Source organism: Mobula birostris, chromosome 2 (assembly GCF_030028105.1).
Source record: "Mobula birostris isolate sMobBir1 chromosome 2, sMobBir1.hap1, whole genome shotgun sequence".
Classification (NCBI taxonomy): Eukaryota; Metazoa; Chordata; class Chondrichthyes; order Myliobatiformes; family Myliobatidae; genus Mobula; species Mobula birostris.
This window is the reverse complement of record NC_092371.1, coordinates 143,999,521-144,021,941: the sequence shown is the minus strand read 5'-3', so window position 1 is coordinate 144,021,941 and position 22,421 is coordinate 143,999,521. Positions and strand designations below refer to the sequence as shown.

At 40.8% G+C, this 22,421-nt stretch overlaps 2 protein-coding genes across 4 annotated transcripts in view; both read left to right on the top strand.

Moving 5' to 3' along the window:
• LOC140192407 (uncharacterized) overlaps positions 1–11,827 on the top strand; it is a 105,516-nt gene extending 93,689 nt beyond the window's left edge. The window contains exons 22-23 of one of the 2 annotated variants that reach the window (XM_072250042.1): positions 1,197–1,330; positions 9,522–11,827. In XM_072250042.1, coding sequence (XP_072106143.1) covers positions 1,197–1,330; positions 9,522–9,685 — 298 coding nt within the window. In that variant the 3' untranslated portion in view covers positions 9,686–11,827. Of the gene's footprint in view, positions 1–1,196; positions 1,331–9,452 lie in introns of both variants that reach the window. The other variant, XM_072250040.1, reaches the window with a different exon arrangement.
• A 1,504-nt stretch (positions 11,828–13,331) lies between these two features.
• cfap206 (cilia and flagella associated protein 206) overlaps positions 13,332–22,421 on the top strand; it is a 53,087-nt gene continuing 43,997 nt past the window's right edge. The window contains exons 1-4 of one of the 2 annotated variants that reach the window (XM_072277895.1): positions 13,332–13,878; positions 17,376–17,459; positions 21,623–21,713; positions 22,192–22,380. In XM_072277895.1, the coding sequence (XP_072133996.1) occupies positions 13,804–13,878; positions 17,376–17,459; positions 21,623–21,713; positions 22,192–22,380 (439 nt within the window). In that variant the 5' untranslated portion in view covers positions 13,332–13,803. Of the gene's footprint in view, positions 14,172–17,375; positions 17,460–21,622; positions 21,714–22,191; positions 22,381–22,421 lie in introns of both variants that reach the window. The other variant, XM_072277886.1, reaches the window with a different exon arrangement.

Below are 22,421 nucleotides of genomic sequence, written 5' to 3'. Positions count from 1 at the left end.
AGTGAAACATTTTGTATCAGTTTTCTGGATCACGGGAGTCATATTGATAAAGACAAGTAATGAGCAAAACCCACATCCCCGTCACTAGTTCTGATGCCAATATTTGCCCAGCCATGCTTCTGAAATGCTGGATTTCAGCACTGACTTTAGTCGAAGTCAGGAGCAGTGTCTACTTCCCTGCTGCCACCTGCCCCAGTGCAGATAACTCCTGAAGCCTAATGGGTCAGCATAATTTGTCGTGAATTGAACTGGGAAATCTGCTTGACTCTGCGCCAGAGTAACCTGGTGCAAACTCAGCAGTCCCCGTTCACATGAATAGAAACTTTGACTGCTAGGAGAAAGATGAGTAATATTGTTGATATTTAAGTTAGTTTTAATGATTTAATTTGTATTTTTGGCTGTGCCTTCTAGTTTTATGAATGTAAATGTTGAGAAATTATATTTAAATATGTTAATCTTCTTGTGGACCCTGAGCATTAAGGAATGTTTGTAGATGTTAGAGGTGTACAGTGGACCTGATCACACACTGACAGCCGGTGAGTCTGAGGAAAGGTCCTTGCCTGCTCTCCATGGTTGGTGGAGTCCCGCCATTGGGCCTTCTGCACTGAGAAGGCCCATGCTGTGCTACAGTATGTCCAAGTGCTGGGAGTGGGGCTTATGGAGGAAGACTGGCTTGTCTACCCTACTGGAACAGGCAAAAACTCATAGGAGCTGAGGACAGCCATTTTGAGGCATTGAAATATCTGCCAAATATTTTAGCATAAAAATGCTAAGCAATAAACATTTCTGAGCATTGTCAAGCAATTTTACTTTGTTTTCTTTTATATTTCTATCTCAGATAGTTGATGGTGTGTTTATTAGTGTTGGGAATCTGCATCGCAGTTAGCTCTGAAGCACAGTGAGTAGGTGTTGTGGTTAGGCATTTCCCTGCCATGTTGCTATCCTATCAAAAGGAATTCAGTTCTGACTTTTTAAGCAGAGATAGAACTCTAAAGTTAAAGGATCAAACAAGACATCTTTCCAGTACTGGTCTTGTATCCCGTGAATATTCTAGTCCCTGTGGTGAGAAGATGAAAATAAGCTGAGGTTGAGTGTTCCACACTTTAATAATTATACAGTGAGAAGTGCTGAAATGTGAATATTGTTTTTACTTAAACATATAAATTCAATGTCAATTTAATTGCCACTTTCTCCAGAGTTCCGGAAATCTTGTTTAAGCCGGAGGTGATTGGAAAGGATCATTATGGAATTCATGAGAGTCTTCTCCGCTCTATCATTCTGTGTGATGTCGATTTAAGGAAAACTTTTGTTGCAAATATTATTCTATCAGGTAAGTTGACTGACTGACCACCTGGATCAAGATAATGAAATAATAGTACAACATTACTTAGCAGGCCGGTGATGTGTAAATAGTGTCTGTTCATTCCTACGAAGTATGTTCAGTTCATGAAAAATATTTAGCAAGTTTCTTTGTGCATGTAGCCTTTCAGCAGCTTATGCCTGTTGTATGTAGCTGCCTTGTTTGTTGTTACTGGCGTGTTTCAGGAATATGCAATTAGTCATAGGAAAAGTACTGCACAGAAGCTACCCCTGCCATCCATGTACCAATCCAAACTGCTTTTAAACATTGAAGTCGAGCTTGCATGGACCACTTGCACTGAGGGCTCATTCCACAATCTCATGACTCTGAGTGAAGAAGTTTCCCCTCGTGATCCCCTTAAACTTTTCACCTTTCTCCTTAAACCCATGACCTCCGGTTGTTGTCCCACTCAACCTCAGTGAAAAAAGCCTGCTTGCATTTACCCTATCTATGCCCCTCATAATTTTGTATATCTCTATCAAATCTCCTCTCAATCTTCTACATTCCAAGGAATAAAATCCTAACCTACTCAATCTTTTCTTATAACTCAGGTTCTCCAGACTGGGCAGCATCCTTGTAATTTTCTGTGTACTCTTTCAAACTTATTTACATCTTTTCATGTCGGCAGGTGACCAAAATTTCACATGATAGTCCAAATTAGGCCTCACCAATTTCTTCTACAAATTCAACATAAGATCCCATCTCCTGTACTCAGTACTTCGATTTATGAAGGCCAGCGTGCTGAATGTTTTCTTAATAACCCTGTCTACCTATGATACCGCTTTCAATGAATTATGGACCAGTATTCCCAGATCCCTTTGTTCTACCGCACTCCGCAGTGGCCCACCGTTCATAGTGTAAGACCTACCCTGTTTGGTCCTACCAAAGAGCAACACCTCGCACATATCTGCATTAAGTTCCATCTGCCATTTTTCAGCCCATTTTTCCAACTGGTCCAGGTCCCACTGTAAACCACGATAGCCTTCTTCGCTTTCTACTACACCCCCCCGTTTCGGTGTCTTCTACTTTTTAACTACTTTTAACTAGCCAAGATGTGGGGTTAAGATTGCAAAGGGAGCTAGAAAAAGAATAAGGATAATGACACGATTGTAAAGGGGACCTTCAATATGCAAGGGGATTGGGAAAATCAGGTTGGTGTCGGATCGCAAACCACGGAATTTGTTGAATGCCAACAAGATGGCTTTTTAGAGGAGCTTGTAGTTGAGCCTACTCAGGGAAAGGCTATCTTAGATTGGGAGTTGTGTAATAAACTAGATCTTATTAGGCAGCTTAACGTAAAGGAACCCTTAGGAAGCAGTGATCATAATATGGTTGAATTTGTACTGCAATTTAAGAGGGAGAAGCCTAAGTCACATTTATCAGTATTACAATGGAATAAAGAGAATTACAGAGGCATGAGAGAGGAGCTTGCCTAGGCAGATTGGAAGAGGATACTGGCAGGGATAACGGCAGAGTGGAAATGGCTGAAGTTTCTGGAAATAGTTGACACGGTGAAGCATGATAGGTCCTACAGAGGACAAAGTTCTGAAATGGCAGGGGTAGGCAACTGTGGCTGACAAAAGGAAGTTGTGGACTGCATAAAAGCTAAGGAACGGGCATATAAGGTAGCAAAAGTGAGTGGGAAGTTGGATGATTGGGAAGCTTTTAAAAATCCAACTAAAGGTAACTAAAAAAGCTACAAGAAGGGAGAAGATGAAATATGAGGATAAACTAGCCAATAATATAAAGCAGGATACCAAAATTTTTTTTCAGTTATATAAAGAGTAAAAAGGAGGTGAGAGTTGATATTGGCCCACTGGAAAATGATGCTGGTGAGGTAGTAATATAACCATATAACAATTACAGCATGGAAACAGGCTATCTCAACCCTTCTAGTCTGTGCCGAACTCTTACTCTCACCTAGTCCCACCGACCTGCACTCACCCCATAACCCTCCATTCCTTTCCTGTCCATATAGCTGACCAATTTAACTTTAAATGACAACATTGAACCTGCCTCAACCACTTCTGCTGGAAGCTTGTTCCACACAGCTACCACTCTCTGAGTAAAGAAGTTCCCCCTCATGTTACCCCTAAACTTTTACCCTTTAACTCTCAACTCATGTCCTCTTGTTTGAATCTCCCCCACTCTCAATGGAAAAAGCCTATCCACGTCAACTCTATCTATCCCCCTCATAATTTTAAATACCTCTATCAAGTCCCCCCTCAACCTTCTACGTTCCAAAGAATAAAGACCCAACTTGTTCAACCTTTCTCTGTAACTTAGGTAATGAAACCCAGGTAACATTCTGGTAAATCTTCTCTGTACTCTCTCTATTTTGTTGACATCTTTCCTATAATTTGGTGACCAAAACTGTACACTATACTCCAGATTTGGCCTCACTAATGCCTTGTACAATTTCAACATTACATCCCAACTCCTATACTCAGTGCTCTGGTTTATAAAGGCCAGCGTACCGAAAGCTTTCTTCACCACCCTATCCACATGAGATTCCACCTTCAGGGAACTATGCACCATTATTCCTAGATCCCTCTGTTCTACTGCATTCTTCAATGCCCTACCATTTACCATGTATGTCCTATTTTGATTAGTCCTACCAAAATGTAGCACCTCACATTTATCAGCATTAAACTCCATCTGCCATCTTTCAGCCCACTCTTCTAACTGGCGTAAATCTCTCGGCAAGCTTTGAAAACCTACTTCATTATCCACAACTCCACCTATCTTAGTTTCATCTGCATACTTACTAATCCAATTTACCACCTCATCATCCAGATCATTAATGTATATGACAAACAACACTGGACCCAGTACAGATCCCTGAGGCACACCACTAGACACCGGCCTCCATTCTGACAAACAGTTATCCACCACTACTCTCTGGTGTCTCCCATCCAGCCTCTGCTGAATCCATTTTATTACTTCAATATTAATACCTGACGATTGAACCTTCCTAACTAACCTTCCGTGTGGAACCTTGTCAAAGGCCTTACTGAAGTCCATATGGACAACATCCACCGCTTTACCCTCGTCAACTTTCCTAGTAACCTCTTCAAAAATAATTCGATAAGGTTTGCCAAACATGACCTCCCACGCACAAATCCACGTTGACTACTCCTAATCAGACCCTGTCTATCCACATAATTATATATACCATCCCTAAGAATACTTTCCATCAATTTACCCACCACTGACGTCAAACTCACAGGCCGATAATTGCTACGTTTGCTCTTAGAACCCTTTTTAAACAATGGAACAACATGAGCAATACGCCAATCCTCTGGCACCATGCCCATTTCTAATGACATTTCTGTCAGAGCCCCTGCTATTTCCACACTAACTTCCCTCAAGGTCCTAGGGAATGTCCTGTCAGGACCCGGAGACTTATCCACTTTTATATTCCTTAAAAACTCCAGTACTTCCTCTTCTTTAATCATCATAGTTTCCATAACTTCCCTACCTATTTCTCTTATCTTACCCAATTCAATATCCTTCTCCTTAGTGAAAACCGAAGAAAAGAAATTGTTCAGAATTTCCCCCACCTCTTTTGGCTCCACACATAGCTGTCTACTCTGATTCTCTAAGGGACCAATTTTATCCCTCACTATCCTTTTGCTATTAATATAACGGTAGAAACCCTTGGGATTTATTTTCACCTTACTTGCCAAAGCAACCTCGTATCTTTTAGATTTTCTAATTTCTTTCTTAAGATTCTTTTTACATTCTTTATATTCTTGGAGCACCTCATATTCTTCATGCTGCCTATATATATTATTATAGATATCTCTCTTTTTCCGAACCAAGTTTCCAATATCCCTTGAAAACCATGGCTCTCTCAAACTTTTAACCTTTCCTTTCATCCTAACAGGAACGTAAAGATTCTGTACTCTCAAAATTTCACCTTTAAATGACCTCCATTTCTCTATTACGTTCTTCCCATAAAACAAATTGTCCCAATCCACTCCTTCTAAATCCTTTTGCATCTCCTTGAAGTTAGCCTTTCTCCAATCAAAAATCTCAACCTTGGGTCCAGACCTATCCTTCTCCATAATTATATTGAAACTAATAGCATTGTGATCACTAGACCTGAAGCACTCCCCAACACAAACCTCCGCACCTGACCTATCTCATTCCCTAACAGGAGATCCAACACTGCCCCTTCTCTAGTTGGTACCTCTATGTATTGCTGCAAAAAACTATCCTGCACACATTTTACAAACTCCAAACCATCCAGCCCTTTTACAGTATGGGCTTCCCAGTCTATGTGTGGGAAATTAAAATCTCCCACAATCACAAACTTGTGCTTACGATAAATACCTTACAAATTTGCTCCTCCAATTTTCGCTCCCCATTTGGTGGTCTATAATACACCCCCATAAGAGTTACTGCACCTTTCCCATTCCTCAATTCCACCCAAATAGCTTCCCTAGACAAACACTCTAACCTATCTTGCCAGAGCACCGCTGTAATATTTTCTCTGGCAAGCAATGCAACACCTCTCCCTCCTGTCCCTCCAATTCTATCACACCTGAAGCAATGAAATCCAGGAATATTTAGTTGCCAATCACACCCCTCCTGTAACCATGTTTCACTAATAGCTACCACGTCATACTTCCAGGTATCAATCCATGCCTTAAGCTCCTCCACCTTTCTTATAATGCTCCTAGCATTAAAATAAATGCATTTAAGAAATTTTCCACCTCTTACTCTCTGTTTATCACTAACGCTGCAAACAACTTTACTATTTTCTTTTTCTTCCTTCTTCCCTACATCTGTTCCTACACTGTGGTTCCCCTCCCCCCTTGTATCTAGTTTAAATCCACCGGAGCCTCTCTAGCAAATCTACCTGCAAGTATATTTGTCCCCCTCCAGTTCAGGTGTAGACCATCCTGCTGGAACAGTTCCCACCTTCCCTGGAAAACTGCCCAATTATCTATAAATCTGAAGCCCTCCCTCCTGCATCATGTCTTCAGCCATGTGTTGGTCTGCGCTATCTTACTATTTCTAAACCTGCCTGCACGTGGCAGCGGTAGCAATCCTGAGATTGCTATCCTGGAGATCCTGTCCTTTAACTTGGCTGGTAACTCCCTAAACTCTCCTTTCAGGACCTCCCCACTCTTCCTACCCACATCATTGGTGCCTACATGGACCACGACATCCGGCTGCTCACCCTCCCTCTTGAGAATATTGAGAACTCGATCTGAGGTATTGCGGATCTTGGCACCAGGGAGGCAACAGACCATCCGGGATTCTCGATCTCTCCCACAGGACCTCTTATCTATCCCCCTAACTATTGAATCCCCTGTCACTACTGCTCTCCTTTTTTCCCTCCTTCCCTTCTGAGTGGAGGGTCCCGTCTCGGTGCCAGAGACGCCACCACTGCAACTTGTCCCTGGTAGGTTGTCCCCATCAACAGTATCCAAAAAAGTAATGGGGGACAAAGAAATGGCAGATGATCTTAATGGGAACTTTGCATCTGCCTCCTCTTTGGAAAACACTAGCGGTGTGCCAGAGGTCCGTGAGTGTCAGGGAGCAGGAATGAGTGGCATTACTATTACTTTTACAAACCAAAAAGTGCTAGGCAAACTCGAAGGTCTCAAGGTGGATAAGTCAGCTGGACCAGATGGACTACATCCCAGAGTCCTGAGAGAGGTTGGTGAAAAGATAACAGAACGGATACTTGGCTCATGGTCTTGCAAGAATCACTTGAATCTGGCATGGTGTCATGGTGTCAGAAGACTGGGAGGTTGCAAATGCCACTCCACTCTTTAAAAAGAGAGGAAGGCAAAAGAAAGGAAATAATGGACCAGTTAGCCTATTCTCAGTGGTTGGGAAAGTGTTGGAATCTGTTATTAAGAAGGAGGTTTCAGGGTATTTGGAGACTAATGATAAAATAATTCAGAGCCCTATCAGGTACAGCATCAGCGACTGATGCCTTGCGGGGGTTCACCTTCTTGGAAAAATGTTCTGATTTTTGCTGCTGAGACAGAGATCACAGGGTCACCAGGTGTTGCAGGGATTTGCACAGGTGAAGTTTTATTCTCCCTTTCAAAGTGTGCATAAAAGGTGTTGAGCTCACCTGGGAGTGAAGCATCACAGCCTGTCTTGATGTCAGGTTTTGCTGTATTCATGTGTGGTTTGAATTTCTAGGAAGTAATGGCCTGCAGACCCTGCAAGAGCTGACGTGCATCCAATATCATCTCTAACTTTAATCAGAATTGTTTTTGTGCTCTTAAAATAGTTTTTCATAAGTTGTATCTGGACTATTTGTATAGTTTTGGATCATCAGTCTTGAATACCACAGATCTAGTCCTCAGCAGACAAAGAATCTCCTGGTTCAACCATGGGTTTTGGTTTAGGTATGTCCAGTATGTTCTCAAAGGCAGACACTTGTCTACACAGGTCTTGATGAAGTCAGTGACAACTGTGGTGTATTCATTCAAATTTGAGGATGAGAGCCCAAGTATTGTCCAGTCCTGTAAGTGTTCCTCTGCATCTCTTGACCATACCTTCTTGGTCCTCATCAGTGATGCTGCAGTCTTTAATCTTTGCCTATGCACTCTGAGTAGAAGTACAGTCAATTGATCAGACTTTCCAAGGTGCAGGTGTGGGATCGCATGGTAAGCGTTCTTGATGGTACAACAGTGGTAAGTGTGTTGGTTCCTCTGGTTCCACAAGTGCTAAGTGGTAATCTAGTGGTAAGTTGTTTGGAGACTTCAAATTGGCATAGTCAACATCCCCATTAATAATAGGGGCAGCATCCAGGTACACTGTTTCATGACTGCTGTTCTTGGTGCTCAGCTTCTCCAGTGCCTGCCTGAAGTGGAACATACACAGTTGTTGTTGAGTGCCACCGAGTCGTTGAGGATAGTGTAATTGTCCATAGGGGTTTTATGGCAGGCCTTCCTTCTGCACAAATCTTGCTGCTGCCCAGATTCGAATTCAGGACCATCCGCCTCAAAGTCCAGTGACGATGCCACTGCACCACCGGCCAGTGTTACCAGCATCCAAAATGGTGGGGGTGAACCGTGTTTTAATAAAGCAAAGTGCACAACAGTCCCTGATGTTCCTCCTATACTGCAATTGTGCTCTGAGGTCTTCAATTTTATCTTCCAGGGGATGCCACCAAGATAGTGGGGATCTAAGGCCCCTGTGCTTCAATCATACTCGCAGACTGGCTTGTCTTTCATGTTTCTGTTTTCTGAAAGAAAAACTCCACTCGTGACCTGAGTGCATCATCGGGGATCTGTTGATTTTTATTTGAGCTTATAAAGATTTTGTTTTAGTCTTAAAATGATGTTGCTTACTTAAGTACCCATGGCTATGGCTGTGAATTTCAGCTATAGTAGTCCTAAATGGGATCCCATGGAGCTGCATGCAGAAAAAGTCGCCACCTATCTTGAAAGCTCAACTTTACCCAGTTCAATATTGTTTTTTCCAATCCAGTTTAGATACAAGGTTAAATTTTGACTCTATGCTTTCCTGATCCCTCACCAGTGAATTCTGGCTAGTGCCCAGATTTCTTTGGGCTGCTTCCAGTACGTTTTCCCTGACCTTCCATTTTTCTCTGCATGTTACCCGTGATAGTTTTTTTAATATGCATGCCATCTCTAGTACCTTTTTCTATTCACTGCCTCCTGCTTTCCTACCCCCCACACACACCCATTCTGTGGTCTATGCTTCATTCAAAATGTGGAAAATTATATACTTTTATAAAGGCATTAGAACCTTTGTAGCTTAATTGTTCCTCATTTATTTTCCAAAATGAAGTCATTCACAAAATGGAAATATCATAATCTTCTTTATCTAACTTAATTCAAGTTTGTGACCTTCAATGAGGATATTGTTTTTCCAGAATTGCTTACAGACCAGTCAGAAAAAAAGTGTTTCCAATGAGACAGTTTTCAAACACTAATACTATGTTAGCCTAGTGGATCCTAGAATGTGTGTTGAGTTTTCAAGGTTTCAATAAACACATCATAATTGAGTTAATAGAGGAGAGGGAAATTAGTTGCTGAATAAATTGACTTTGGAGATGTTGGTGTTCTAAAACTATTTAATTCCCTTAAAGGTGGAAACACCATGTTGACTGGATTACCAGCAAGAATACAAAAAGAGATCTCTTCCATGGTTCCTCTAGACCTGTCAGGGCATGTGGCCGTTACAAGCCCAGCAAATCGGGACTTCACAGTGTGGAGTGGAGGTGCTACCTTGGCAAGCTCATCTGCCCTGGACTGTGCCTGGATCAGCCAAGAAGAATATAATGAGTTTGGTCCCAAAATTGTTCATAGGAAGTGTTTTTAATTTATAAATATTGAGTAGTGTTTTAAGACTTTCATTAATGAATCTCAAATGCCATAATTATTTAAGCAAAATTAATTGGCAGCAACATTCTAAAATGGGGTTCATATTATTTATAGCAGTTTGCAGTTTGTTCCCAGATCGATACTGTTTAAAGAGGCATGTATAACCCCAGATATATCAGTGCTTGCAGCTTGATCATTTAAAGTTTTCTTCAGCAAGTTGTGTTCCCATTCTTTCCATGTGTGGATACCAGAAGGGAAGTGATTGTGCTGCTTCTGTATCCTGAATGCCATAAGATGGATGGGTGGAAGTTTTCACTTCTGGTGACATTCATTTTGGGCTTGGGTTGGTTATGGTTACTGAGTGAGAACAGCCAGCATCCTCTGGATTAAGAGAAAGTTGAAAAAGGAGAAAGCAAAGGAAGACTGAATGAGTTAATCTAACTTGGTGTGCCATTTTCTTTGTCTTCACTGTCTTTTCAAAAAGGAATCCTTGCCTAACGTTTCAATCAAACCATATGTGTTACCCCTTGTAAGGGGGCGGCGGAGTAAAATCTTTGGCATTCACTTGAGCAAGTCTTTAGTTCATGGAAACTTTTGCCAGATTATTTATTTAAACACAATAACATGAGCAAACTTTACCTTCATTTAAAGAAATGTTTACTGCACTAAGCATTGCAGGAGAAGTTCTGCCTATTTAAGTGTTTAAAGGATCCCATATCCATTAAAATTTTCCATAGACTCTACAAAGCTATTTTCTATATTATTCAAAATCTGTGCCTTAGAAACAAAATCATTGACAATTTTGTGAACAATGAGGTAATAAGCCGAATTCTAATCAATTCAAAGTTATCAATCTACTGTATATTGAAGGTCATTCATGTGAATAGATTTATATAAAAATGTTATAGTTAATGTAAAAATCGGTTGTTTTATTCGTTTTTATAATCTGGGTTAATGCCATTTTGTTGTGCTCTTTCTGGAGAATTCACATGTTGAAATGCTTTATTCTAGTATAAATTGACCTGGAATATTCATTCCATAATGTTACATGGCCATAATTTTTAGAACTCCTAAAAGCAACCTGCTTTAGACGTAGACCGTTGCCAGGGTTTACAATGTGTTAATTACTTTGTGCCATTAATGAGGCAGAACTTAATGCCCCTTTGGAAAGAGTTGGCAGTTGCAATGAAAACACTACAATGATCATTTTTGGGATCTGCATCTGTCCCAATGTTTGTCCCAACATTAAGATATTTTGTTTATATTGACAATACCGTTAAGTCTTGATAAATATGAAGCTATTTTGACAAGATATCTATTTGAAGCCAACTTGTACAAACAGATTTAGTTTTAGAAGTACAGTGGCAGAAATAAAACACTTTGAAATAACTTTGAAATCAAATAATAGGAACTATACTGCCAATCCTATACGCCTGATGTTATTTTTCAAAACAATTTGATATCAAGTATAGCACATGCAAAATACTAATATAACCGAGCAAATTATGTAATAGCTTTACAGTTTTCTCAGATGGCTGTTGGTTGTATAATGTTCTCTTGCTTGTATTTGTCAAATTGTGAAAAGTTACATGAGCAAGGAATTTGCAAAAAAAAAAAAAAATTATTGAGTGACTCATCTTGTCCTGGAAATCACGAATAAAGAACTGCCACCCATGAATAAACAAATCCCTCAAACATTTTGTCTGTTTCTTTAAAAAATAATAATTTATTCTTTATGAAAAGAAACTGAGCACATCCATAATATGCGGGAAGAAATCTGCACAGAAATGTCTCTAGTTGCTTTAGTGCCAAGCTTTTTTTTAAAAAAAAAAGTTTAGATGTAGTGTTTGTAGACCCTGATAATGAATTGCACTTCTGAATAAGAAATGTATCTTGGGTATTGTTTGGTCTTCGGGAAAGAGAAACCTATCACTGTTAACAAGTTTCTCCAGCCCCTTCCCCAACAATAACTATCTATTATTTCACACATCACAGTATTGCTGATGGCTGCTCTTGAAGTATTGTGTTGTATTAGGTGCACAAAACACTTTTTTTAACTTGAAAAAAGCTTGTCAACCAGAAATCTTTTTTCAACTTCCCATAAAATTGTGAAATCGAACTGCACATCATTCTGAAATAAAGTGGGTACTTTTAAACTATGTACAATTTTGCCAATGCTCTAAATAAATGTATTTTTGACGTTAAACATTTTATGGATTGTTTCAAGAGCTCATTCCATTTTCGAAAAGCAGCTGGGGTAAAATCTTTAATTTTGCATAAAAGCTGAGTGGTAATATTTCTGCAGATATACATTTCAAAGATGGAAGTGGGGATCTTGCAGGATTTATAGGAAGAGAGCAGGGCTGGGTATTGGATTTCCTTTCTAATGAAGCAATTGAATCTGTCTCCATTACCCTTGTAGGTTTTGCATCCCAGGTGCTTTTTTTTAAAAAAAAACTTCATGGGGCCATTATTTCCTTGGGCACTTATCTTCAAGTTAGACCAAATTGGGCTTCTGTTAGCCTTTTCCTTCATTTCTAACCTCAAGTAAGATAAATTCATCTTGATCTTTTTCAAAAATGCTGGAAATAAGACACCTAGTCAGGCAGTATTGCTAGAAGAAAGCTGAGCTAATGTTTTAGGTTGATAACCCATTATCAGAATTATTCTTTGGTTTATTATTGTCACATGTACCAAGTGCGGTTGTATTGTTTGTGTACCGTGTGTCAAGGTAGTACGAAAGAAAAACAGCCATGTAAAACATAGTGTTACGGCCACAGAGAAAGTGCACTGCATGTAGTTAGACTGAGTGAGAGCTCTTTAACTGCAAAGTAGGAAATCAAATGTATGTTGAAAAAAGGCTGGGGTGAAAAGAATGTAGCTGTGATTAGGTCAAATATTTTCTTAGACAAATATATTACTGGTTACAGAACCAATGCTGGAAGAATTTTGAGTCATGGTTTAATTGAGTAAGGTAGTGCAAAAAAAAACCGAGATGCAGGTCCGGATATTTGGAGGGTACGGCCCAGATCCGGCTCAAGATCCGTTCAGCAGTCTTACCACAGCTGGAAAGAAGCTGTTCCCAAATCTGGCCGTACGAGTCTTAACTAATGAAGAATAGATTGCTGGATGTCATCCTCGGGCTCGCATTTTTTGCATTTGCTGCCAGTCAATGCGGATATTTGTGCCATTGGCTTTTATCAGAATTTAATTCACTATGTAATAACATCAGAAACTACTGGACAAACAGTTGACATTCAAGTGAACGACCTTGTATTAAAACTCGAAAACGGGCACATATACTTCTCCCCTTCCCCCTACATGAATAATCAAGCAGACAGCTTCAACGATTGCATATTTCCACAGCAACCTCGGCCCTATCCTATATTCCCTTGGTCCCGCCCAACCTGCCTCAATACACCACTATTATTTCCCTTTTACAGTTGTGATGAAGGGTCTTTGACCTGAAACATTAACTCAGTTCCTCTTTACAGGTTGCCTAGGTGCTGCCCGACGTGCCGAACGCCGTCCCTTTTTTGGCCCGTACGTTTACAGGAGTTCCCATTGTAATTGGTTTATTGTCACGTGCTCCGAGTTACGGCGGAATCTGAATCAGAAATACAGTTCCACAAAAGCATGTTGAGGCGGTACCAAAGGAAAATCTGTAACAGGGCGCAGGATGTGGTCTTACAGGTACAAAGGAAGTGCTATGTTGATAAACAAATACAGTGCAAAGGCCAGGAATTCCTTTTGCTACAGAGGACCATTCAAAAGTTTGGTAACAGCGGAATAGTCGATGCCCTTGAGTGTTGCGATAGGTGTTCTTAAATACTTGGAACTATTGCCCGCTGAGAGAAGAGAGAGTATCTGGGCTGGCCGCTGCGATTTAAAACATGATTGCTTGCTGATTTCCTACGTTCACTCTGCTTCCCTTTCTGCAGATACTGTTTTACTTTTTATTCAGATTTTTAGCATCTACAGTCGTTTGCTTAAATATTTAGTAAGTGTTAAGCGCCACTCACGGCAGTTAGTGACATAGTACAAAAACGATCAACTATAACCAGCAGAAGAAGAAAAATTGCCGTTTTGAAATGGAAACACACTCTTCGAGTTGTGATGACATTGTACATCAGAACGCCGGGAGGAAGCACGTCGTCCAATCGGAATGGGCGTTGGGCGTCCGTCTCCAAGGTAACCGAAGAATTATATTGAACAACATAGGGGAGAAGAGGAGTGTGAAACCGCGATGCGGAATAGGGAATTTACACAGCTGAGATCGTAGTGAGTTTACTAAGGCAGGTGCAGAGTGCTGACCACCACAGGGTACTACATACAATCGTTCGTACTCGTTTCAATATTTTTTCCGAAGCCCCAAAATGGATTTGACACAGGTGGAGTGTGTTATTAAGAATATAATCCGAGAAATCGCTCAAGAGTGCGCTGATAGGGGGCATTCCATCTCCGAGACCCTTGTGGCATTCATGGTGAGTGCACTGAAATTAATTGTATTCTTATAAGAACAATAAAACCAGACGTGGGAGAGGGCTTGGCAGACTTGTGGCTGATGAACACAGGAGAGCTATCTGGCCCTACAAGCAATAGAATCATAGTTCATCTGCCCCAGGTGTCAATTTCTGCTGCCATTTCCCAATAACCATCAATGCGCTTTTTCCAAAAAAACCCTCTCCCCCCCAACTATTTATTATCGTTCTTAACTATCTGTAGTGATCTCGTCTCCATAGCCCTTCCAGATAAGAGAATTGCAGAGATTCAATTCTGTTTATTGGAAGAAATTCCTCTGCACCCCAGTTTCAATAACTACCCCCTCAATTTGCCTTTCTTTTGCCAGAATTCAATAAAACCAGAATTCCCTATGGTTCGGAATCTATGTAACTTGGTCTCCAGTGTGCTTTCTGACTCAGCGTCCACGGTTGTGTAGAATATAGAATTAAATGATTACCACTACCATGAGAGAAGATGTTACTCCTCATCTCAGTCCTAAATAGTTGGTGCCTTTTCTGGACATCTCCACCAGGAAAAACATCCTCACAGCCTTTAACCTGCCATGCCTCCTTTGAATGTTACATGTTTCAGTGCAATCACCCCTTATTAAACTCAAAGCTGAGGGCACATTCTGCAAAATATTTCCTCAAAAGATAACGCTCTCATCCAAGAAGGGTGCCATACCATGTGTTTATATATGGCCTTGTCAATTTTCAAAGGTCCATTTAATGTCAGAGAATGTATACAATGCACATCCTGAAATTCTTTTTCTTCGCAAACATCTATGAAAACAGCTGAGTGCTCCGAAGAATGAACGACAGTTAAACATTAGAACCTCAAAGCCCCCCCCCCCCCCTGTGCATAAGCAGCAGCAAAGCAATGACCCCCCCCACAGCTAAAACGTAACGGCACCCCCCACCAAGCAAAGCGTCAATAAAGACACAGACTTGCAGTACCCCGAAGACTACTCGTTCACCTGGTAATTCGACATATCGCTGGCTCCCTCTCTCCCTAATAAGGGAAAAGAAAGGAGGTGTCTCTATTTTGGTTCCTTGGCAGCAAGTTCTTCTTACTTGCAAAATCCATCTTTCTAAATTTGTTTGGGCGGGACAGTAGTGTAGCAGTTAGCGCAAGGCGTTCCAGGGTTCAGTTCCAGAGCCACTTGTAAGGAGTCTGTGAAAATGGGTGAGTTTTCCCCGGCTGCTCAGCTTTCCTCCCCCCCATCCAAAGACCTGCCGGGTAGGTGAACTTGTCATTGTAAATTGCCCAGTGATTAGGTTGGGGGCTATCCGGGGTTGCTGGAGTGGTGTGACTCAAGGGGCCAGAAGGGTCCTACTCTCCACTGTATTACTAAATAAATAAAATAATCAAAAAGAAACAGAAACTTCACAGAATTAATTCAACACATGAGAGTACATTTCCATTCACCATGGATCGGAGACCTGCCACCAATGATCTCGAGCTGCTTGCTCCTTGCCATATCTTCCATTGTGGGCAATGAGCATGATGAAGGCTAGGAACGTTCATGCAAGTTGCATGCTGAGTTGTGCTACAATAAATTCCATATTCTGGGGATGCAACAGACCTTTTCAAAATCCCATCACTGTAAGCTGACAATACAGCTCTGATGCCTTTGGTAGGTCATGACAGACGCCCGGAGTTGAGCTCAGTCTGTGATGTGCAGAGAAGCTGTTTTCAATGGCAGGCTCACCTGGAAACAGTGAAGAATTAGAAGTAAGCCAACCAAGGGGGAAAATCCATTCCTTCAATCAAAAATGAAATACTGAAAGTTTCTCCCTCAAAAGTCTGTCCATATAATCAATTGGAAGTTGAAGATTTGAGATTGTTTTATGTTTGTTAAAATAAATGGATGAAGGAAATTGAGCCACATATCAGCTCTGATCCAATTGAGCTACAGAGAAGGCTTGAGGGGCCAAGTGGATTGTACTCTTCCTGTGCTCCAGAAAGTATTACATATTCACATCGACCATCCTTCTTAATCTGTTTCATACACTGGCACTAAATAATGTGTTATCTGTTAATGAATATCTGAAGCAAAGGAATTATTTATGATATTTATTTTCCTTTAATTTTCCTGACAACAGCTGTATAATTTCAGTAGGACGACAGAGTTTGGTCCTGTCTGCTGTACTCTTAAACCTCATGTGCTCCTGCTCTTTAGTTAGCAGATGAATCAAAGAAATCAAATTCTATTTTTCTCCCATCAAGCAAAGTTAGAACATAAATCTCCACAGCACAGTATAGAGCCTTTGGCCCATAATATTGTGCTGACCTTTTACCTTGCACTAAGGTCAATATAACACTTCACTCCACATAGCCCTTCCATTCGTGTGCCTGCCTAAGAGTCTTTTAAATGTCCCTAATGCGTCTGTTGCTATCACTATCCCTGGCAGAGCATTCCACATGTGTAAAAAAAACATTCCCTGACATCTATTCTATACATTTCTTAATCACCCAAAAATTATGCCCTCTTGAATTAATGATTTCCAGCCTAGGAATAAAGTCTCTGGCTATCCACTTCAACTATGCTTGTTACCATCTTTTACACCTCTATCAAGTCAGCTTTCATAAGCCTTCATTCCAAAGAGAAAAACACTAGCTCACGCGTAAGAAGTGCTCTCTAATCCAGGCAGCATCCTGGAAAACCCCTGCAGACTTTGAAAGCTTCTGCTTCCTTCCTATAATGATGTGACCAGAACTGAACACAATATTCCAAGTGTGGTCTAACTAGAGTTTTAAAGAGCTGCATGATTGCAAAGGACTGGCTTCAGTTATTAGGCTACGTGACAGCATTTACAAAGTTTGATTTGCAGAACCTCTCTTGAACCAGGACCTTTCTTGTCTCTGTATCTTGTAGTGGAGCAGGTAGTGAATTCACCACCATGCCTTCTTGGGAAGCTATACTTGTAAGTTTAAAACAAGAGCTCACTGTGTAAGAACATGAAGTGCACTCTTGGAAAAGCTGAGCCCTGGAGACACTTATTTAATCCACTGACATTATTTTTGTAAGGATATGAAAAATACTTATTTACTTTACTAAGGGGCTTACTTTCCATTTAAAATCTAACATTAAGGAAAATTTTAAAAACTAATATATCAAGAAAACATTTAATACGAATAAGATGTAGGACCCAAAGTTAAACTATGAATATGTTTTCAAACAGGTTAAAGCAGTCGTTCTGGATCCAAGATATGAGTTCAATGTGGATAGAAAACTCACAAAGACTGATGTGCACAAGCTCATTACGGTAATCATTAACATCCACTAACACTGCCCCTACAGAGACCAATACTAATTGTTTTGTAATTCACCGACGTTTTTCTTTGTGTTACTTTCTTCCCCCAAAAGTGGCAAACTTTTCTGGTTCCTCTTGCTGCATTATTTACCATCCATCATTGTTTCTCTTGTGAACATAACCACTGACTGTCAATGATCCATTCTACTCTAGGGTTTACCATGGCTGAATCCAAGATGTTCATGGACTAACACATTGCAATATGTCAGTCCATGTCCTCTCCTTATGCCAAGATAAGGCCACCCTCAGGGTGGAGGAGCAACACCTTATATTCCATCTGGGTAGCCTCCAACCTGATGGCGTGTAAATTAATTTTTCCTTCCAGTAAAAATAAATACCTTCCTCTTCCCCTCTTCTTCTATTCCCCATTTCTGCCCTCTTACCTCCTCCTGAATCCTCTCCTCCTCCTTTCTCCTATGGTCCACTCCTGTCCTATCAGATTCCTTCCTCTCCAGCCCTTGAGCTTTCCCACCCTCCTGGCTTCACCTGTGACCTTCAAGCTATCCCCCTTCCCCTCACCCCACCTTTTTATTCTGGCATTTTCCCCCTTCCTTCCCAGTCCTGAAGAAGGGTCCACAGCCCAAAATGTCAACTGTTTACTCTCTTCCATAGATGCTAACTGACATTATGAGTTTCTCCAGCATTTTGTGTGTGTTGGTTTTCGATTTCCAGCATCTGGAGACTTTCTCATGAATCCAAGATGCCTGTTCCTTCTCACATCTGTTCCAGCTCCAGCTCTGTTGACTAGGTAACTACCACAGGACATCAGAGATAGGCTGCAGGTAGGCCTTATTGTTAGCAGGACTATCACAAGAATCTCACTGTGTGACAGAAGATAAAGGGAGCAGCAGCAGGATTAATGTCTCTTATAACAATAGATGTGGAATGTAAAATAATTAAATAAATAAACTAAAAGAACTGTAATAGCAGATCCATAAAAGAGCTTTTTAAGATTGCCATGATTGTTAGAGGGAGATTTACCCAGGCACACACACATTGCTAATGCCAGGCCCAGATGCAGCTGGGTTCCAGGCAGTTAAGAGATGGGCTGTGAGGACTAGGAATAGAAGACCAAGTCGAAGTTTTAATTCGTCTTCAGTCTCATCTTCCAGTGCACTACCCCTCCTGTCCACCATGTACATGGGACTTTAAGGTAAACTGGGTGATGCTGCCTCTAGATGGAACTGTGACTGCTCTGAGTATTCTCCAGCTTCTATCGTTATAGCCACTGTTGGTATTAGGAGAATAAATCCTATTTCAACAATACTGTGTATGGAACAGACAGGTTTTTGGTCATGTGCAGTAAGTCCTGTTGAAAATGCAGGATCATTGGCTACTGCAATAATGTGGCATACAGATGATCACTATAATCTTATGATTAATAGCTTTTATCCAACTAACCCTGCAGAGATTTGGCACTCGCAAACAAAAGTGTAGGTCCAAATCTTCCCTCCAGCTTCTGATAAGACAATTTCTGTCAAGCATTGGACTAATTGTGCCTGGAAAGTCTGCCCAGTACTCATGCTCCAGTATCTAGTGGGATGTTTATTTTAGAATCATAGGACTGTACAGCTCATAAATGGGACCTTTATCCTAGCTCTTAGGCAGATGACTATGCAGAGAATATGGACTTGGATAGGCAGAAAGACTAGTTTAGCAATTTCTGGTTAGTTCAGTATACCATCATGGGTCCAAAGGCCTGTTCCCATGTATGTTTAAACTCATCCTTGCTGATTGTGATCATTATCTAAGTGAATTCCTTCTGCCTGGATTAGGTACGTATCCCTCTCCTGTCCACGTAACTGTCTAAAGTTAAACTATAAAAGAGAAAATAGGCTGGAGGGGGACTAACATGAAGAAGCTAATTTCCTATTTTTAATGTAATTGTTGATTTCCTCATGTTTTAAGTGCTTTATTTATTGCAGTTTAGAATTTTTTAACAATACATTAACAACCTTTACATTTCTTTACCGGGGGCAGAGCTTGACCAGCTCTCAAAGCAATTTGGCCCAAAATGATTATTCAGTCAAATTTTTCACAACAGGGCAGAGTTGGCATTGGACTTTGTTCTGCCAATTAGCTGAGAGCCAGCTTCCCTCTGTTAGAATACCACCAATTGATTCATAAGTACTTGCTTTTTCTTCTCTCTGATCTAAATAAGACAAGGGTTAGCCTTCAGATAACGCTGGCAACACTTAGCAAGTCAGGCAGCACTTATAGATAGAAAAGAAGTTCATACTTCATGTCAGAACTTCCATACTTCATGCCATCATCAGAACTTCCTGCAACACACATCAAAGTTGCTGGCGAATTTCCAGCATCTGCAGAATTCCTGTTGTTTGAGATCAGAACTTACTGCAAGTACCTTTGACCTGAAATGTTAACTGTTTCTGTTTTCGCAGGTGCTGCCTGATCTGCTGAGTGCTTACAGCATTTGTGCATTTATTTCAGGTTCCCAGCATCTGCAATTTTATTTCCATTCTTTTCTAATCCCATGCTCTGCTCACCCATCTCTTACAGACTCTCACAAGAGGGGATGTTGAGATGATGGGGACGGTGTGCAGTGATCGCTGTGCAGTTGATACTGTGTGTGATTTATGTGTGTCAGTTGGCTGCTTTGCTAGAAGTATAATTTAGGAACTTGATTGAAGGAATGCCTTAAGTTGTGGTGCGTCCTGCTATGAAGCATTGTAAATAACTTACCTGCATCAAATACAGCACTGAATTAATACTATCATGGGCTGTTTTATGGTCCTCAAAACCTTTTCCACTGAATTGGTCCTTTGCAATTACACTCTTCTTTTACATCTTGCATGCTTTTTATTAGAATTTAGAAGTTCCGTGGAATGTCTCTCCTTTTAATCATGTATGATAGTTGTAATAATGTTATTATTGGCCATGAAAGGAGGACAATACTATGGTGAGCAAAGGTAGTTTCCCTTTCTCCCATAAAATACTGTACTATTATCTCAGGATTTTCCTTAATCTCTCTGCCAAAGTTATCTTATTTGACCTTCTGATTTTCTTCTTAAATACAATCCTGCATTGCCTATACTCCTCCAGGGATTCAGTTGATCCCAGCTGCCCGTACCTGACCCGTGCCTCCTTGTTCCTGGACTATGTCTCAATATTCCTCATCATACAGGGTTTCCTACTCCCGCTAGCCTTGCCTTCACAGTAACATGAACATGTAGGCCTTGAACTCTATCTTACTCTTAAAAGCCTGCCAAACATGTTTTTACCTGCACACGCATATCCCAATCAACTTTTGCAAACTTGCACACTGTTTAACACTGTTAAAATTCATCTTGCCTCAATTTAGAACTTTAACCTGTAGACCATATTTGTCCCACTCCAAAACTAACTTAAAGCGGATAGAACTGTGGTCACTGGTCACAAAGTTCTCGTCTAGTGACTCCTCAGTCAGTAGGGGCCCCTGCACCCTTTCCCAAGTGGGTCAAGATTTCCCTCTCCCTCATGGGGCATTTCATATATTGCCTGAGGAAACTTCCCTGAACACACCTAGCAAATTCCACCCATCTATGCCCTTCATATGATGCCAGTCTCAGCCCTTCATATGATGCCAGTCTCAGTCCTTCATATGATGCCAGTCTCAGTCCTTCATAATGATGCCAGTCTCAGCCCTTCATATGATGCCAGTCTCAGCCCTTCATATGATGCCAGTCTCAGTCCATATGAGAAAAGTTAAAATTTCCTACTATGACAACCCCATTCTTACAGCCTTCTGCAGCCACCCTGCATATACATTCCTAACATCTAGTCTTGTCTGCACAGAGCGTAGGTAGATAGAACTTACAACACACTCAAAATGCTGGAGGAACTCAGCAGGCCAGGCAGCATCTATGGAAGAAAGTACGGTAGATGTTTCATGCCGAAACGTCAACTGTACTTTTTTTCCATAGATGCTGCCTGGCCTGTTGAGTTCCTCCAGCATTCTGTGTGTGTTTCTTGGCTTTTCAGCATCTGCAGATTCTCTCTTGTTTGTGATATAGAATTTACGGGTGGATTCTTCAATATTTTGGCTGCAAATTATTTTTCAATTCAATGTTTTTTTTCTCTTCAGATTTCTTTTAAAACAGACATATATTTTCTAGGTTTGTGTGGACAGATTGCTTGAAACAGACCGGCCGTCTCTTGACACCATCAAGATGCAAATATATTTTGATGTGAATTACACAACTAGAGGTTAGTTTCTCAGTATTTAAATTCTTCAGTAAAACATAATATGTAGTGGAATTTCTGGGAGTATCTTTGCTCATCTCCCTACCCCTTTCACGTTCCTGGACCTAACCATTTGTACTCCTGACTTCATTGAATCTCTGAACCAGGAAAATTACCGTATAACTGAAGCTCACCCTATGTCCAGCTAAAAATTGCATTATGTAAGCAACATTGCTTGGATTCTGTGACAGGGTCCTATATTTGATAGATAATTTAGATAAGATGAAGAAATTAGTCCACTTGAATACTCAACTGTATCCAGCATTTTAAATAACCCTGGTCACTCAAATAATCTCAAATTAATGACAACATTTTCTGCCTTTGTTAATTAAATGAACCAGGAAAAATGTTGATACAGAATCCCATTTGTTGTTCTGTGTATAACCTGAACGTTTCAGGGATTTAATAAAGAGCAGTCATTTTCATTCCTTTGCCACCCCAGCTGAATTCCTTTCAGAACATCGTTGTGTACTGGAGACTAGACTGGCTCCTGTACGCAGAGAAGTCACAGATTGTCGTGCAAGGACACGAGAAGAACTGGAATGTCTGTATCGCAAAGTCGTCAGCTGCGTCCTGCTCCAATCTGGCCTTGGTTCCCCCACTGACATAAGTGTAGTAAGAGAGGCAACCGGTAGGTGATTTGATTTCTCTTCACATTTTAACATGTAACAA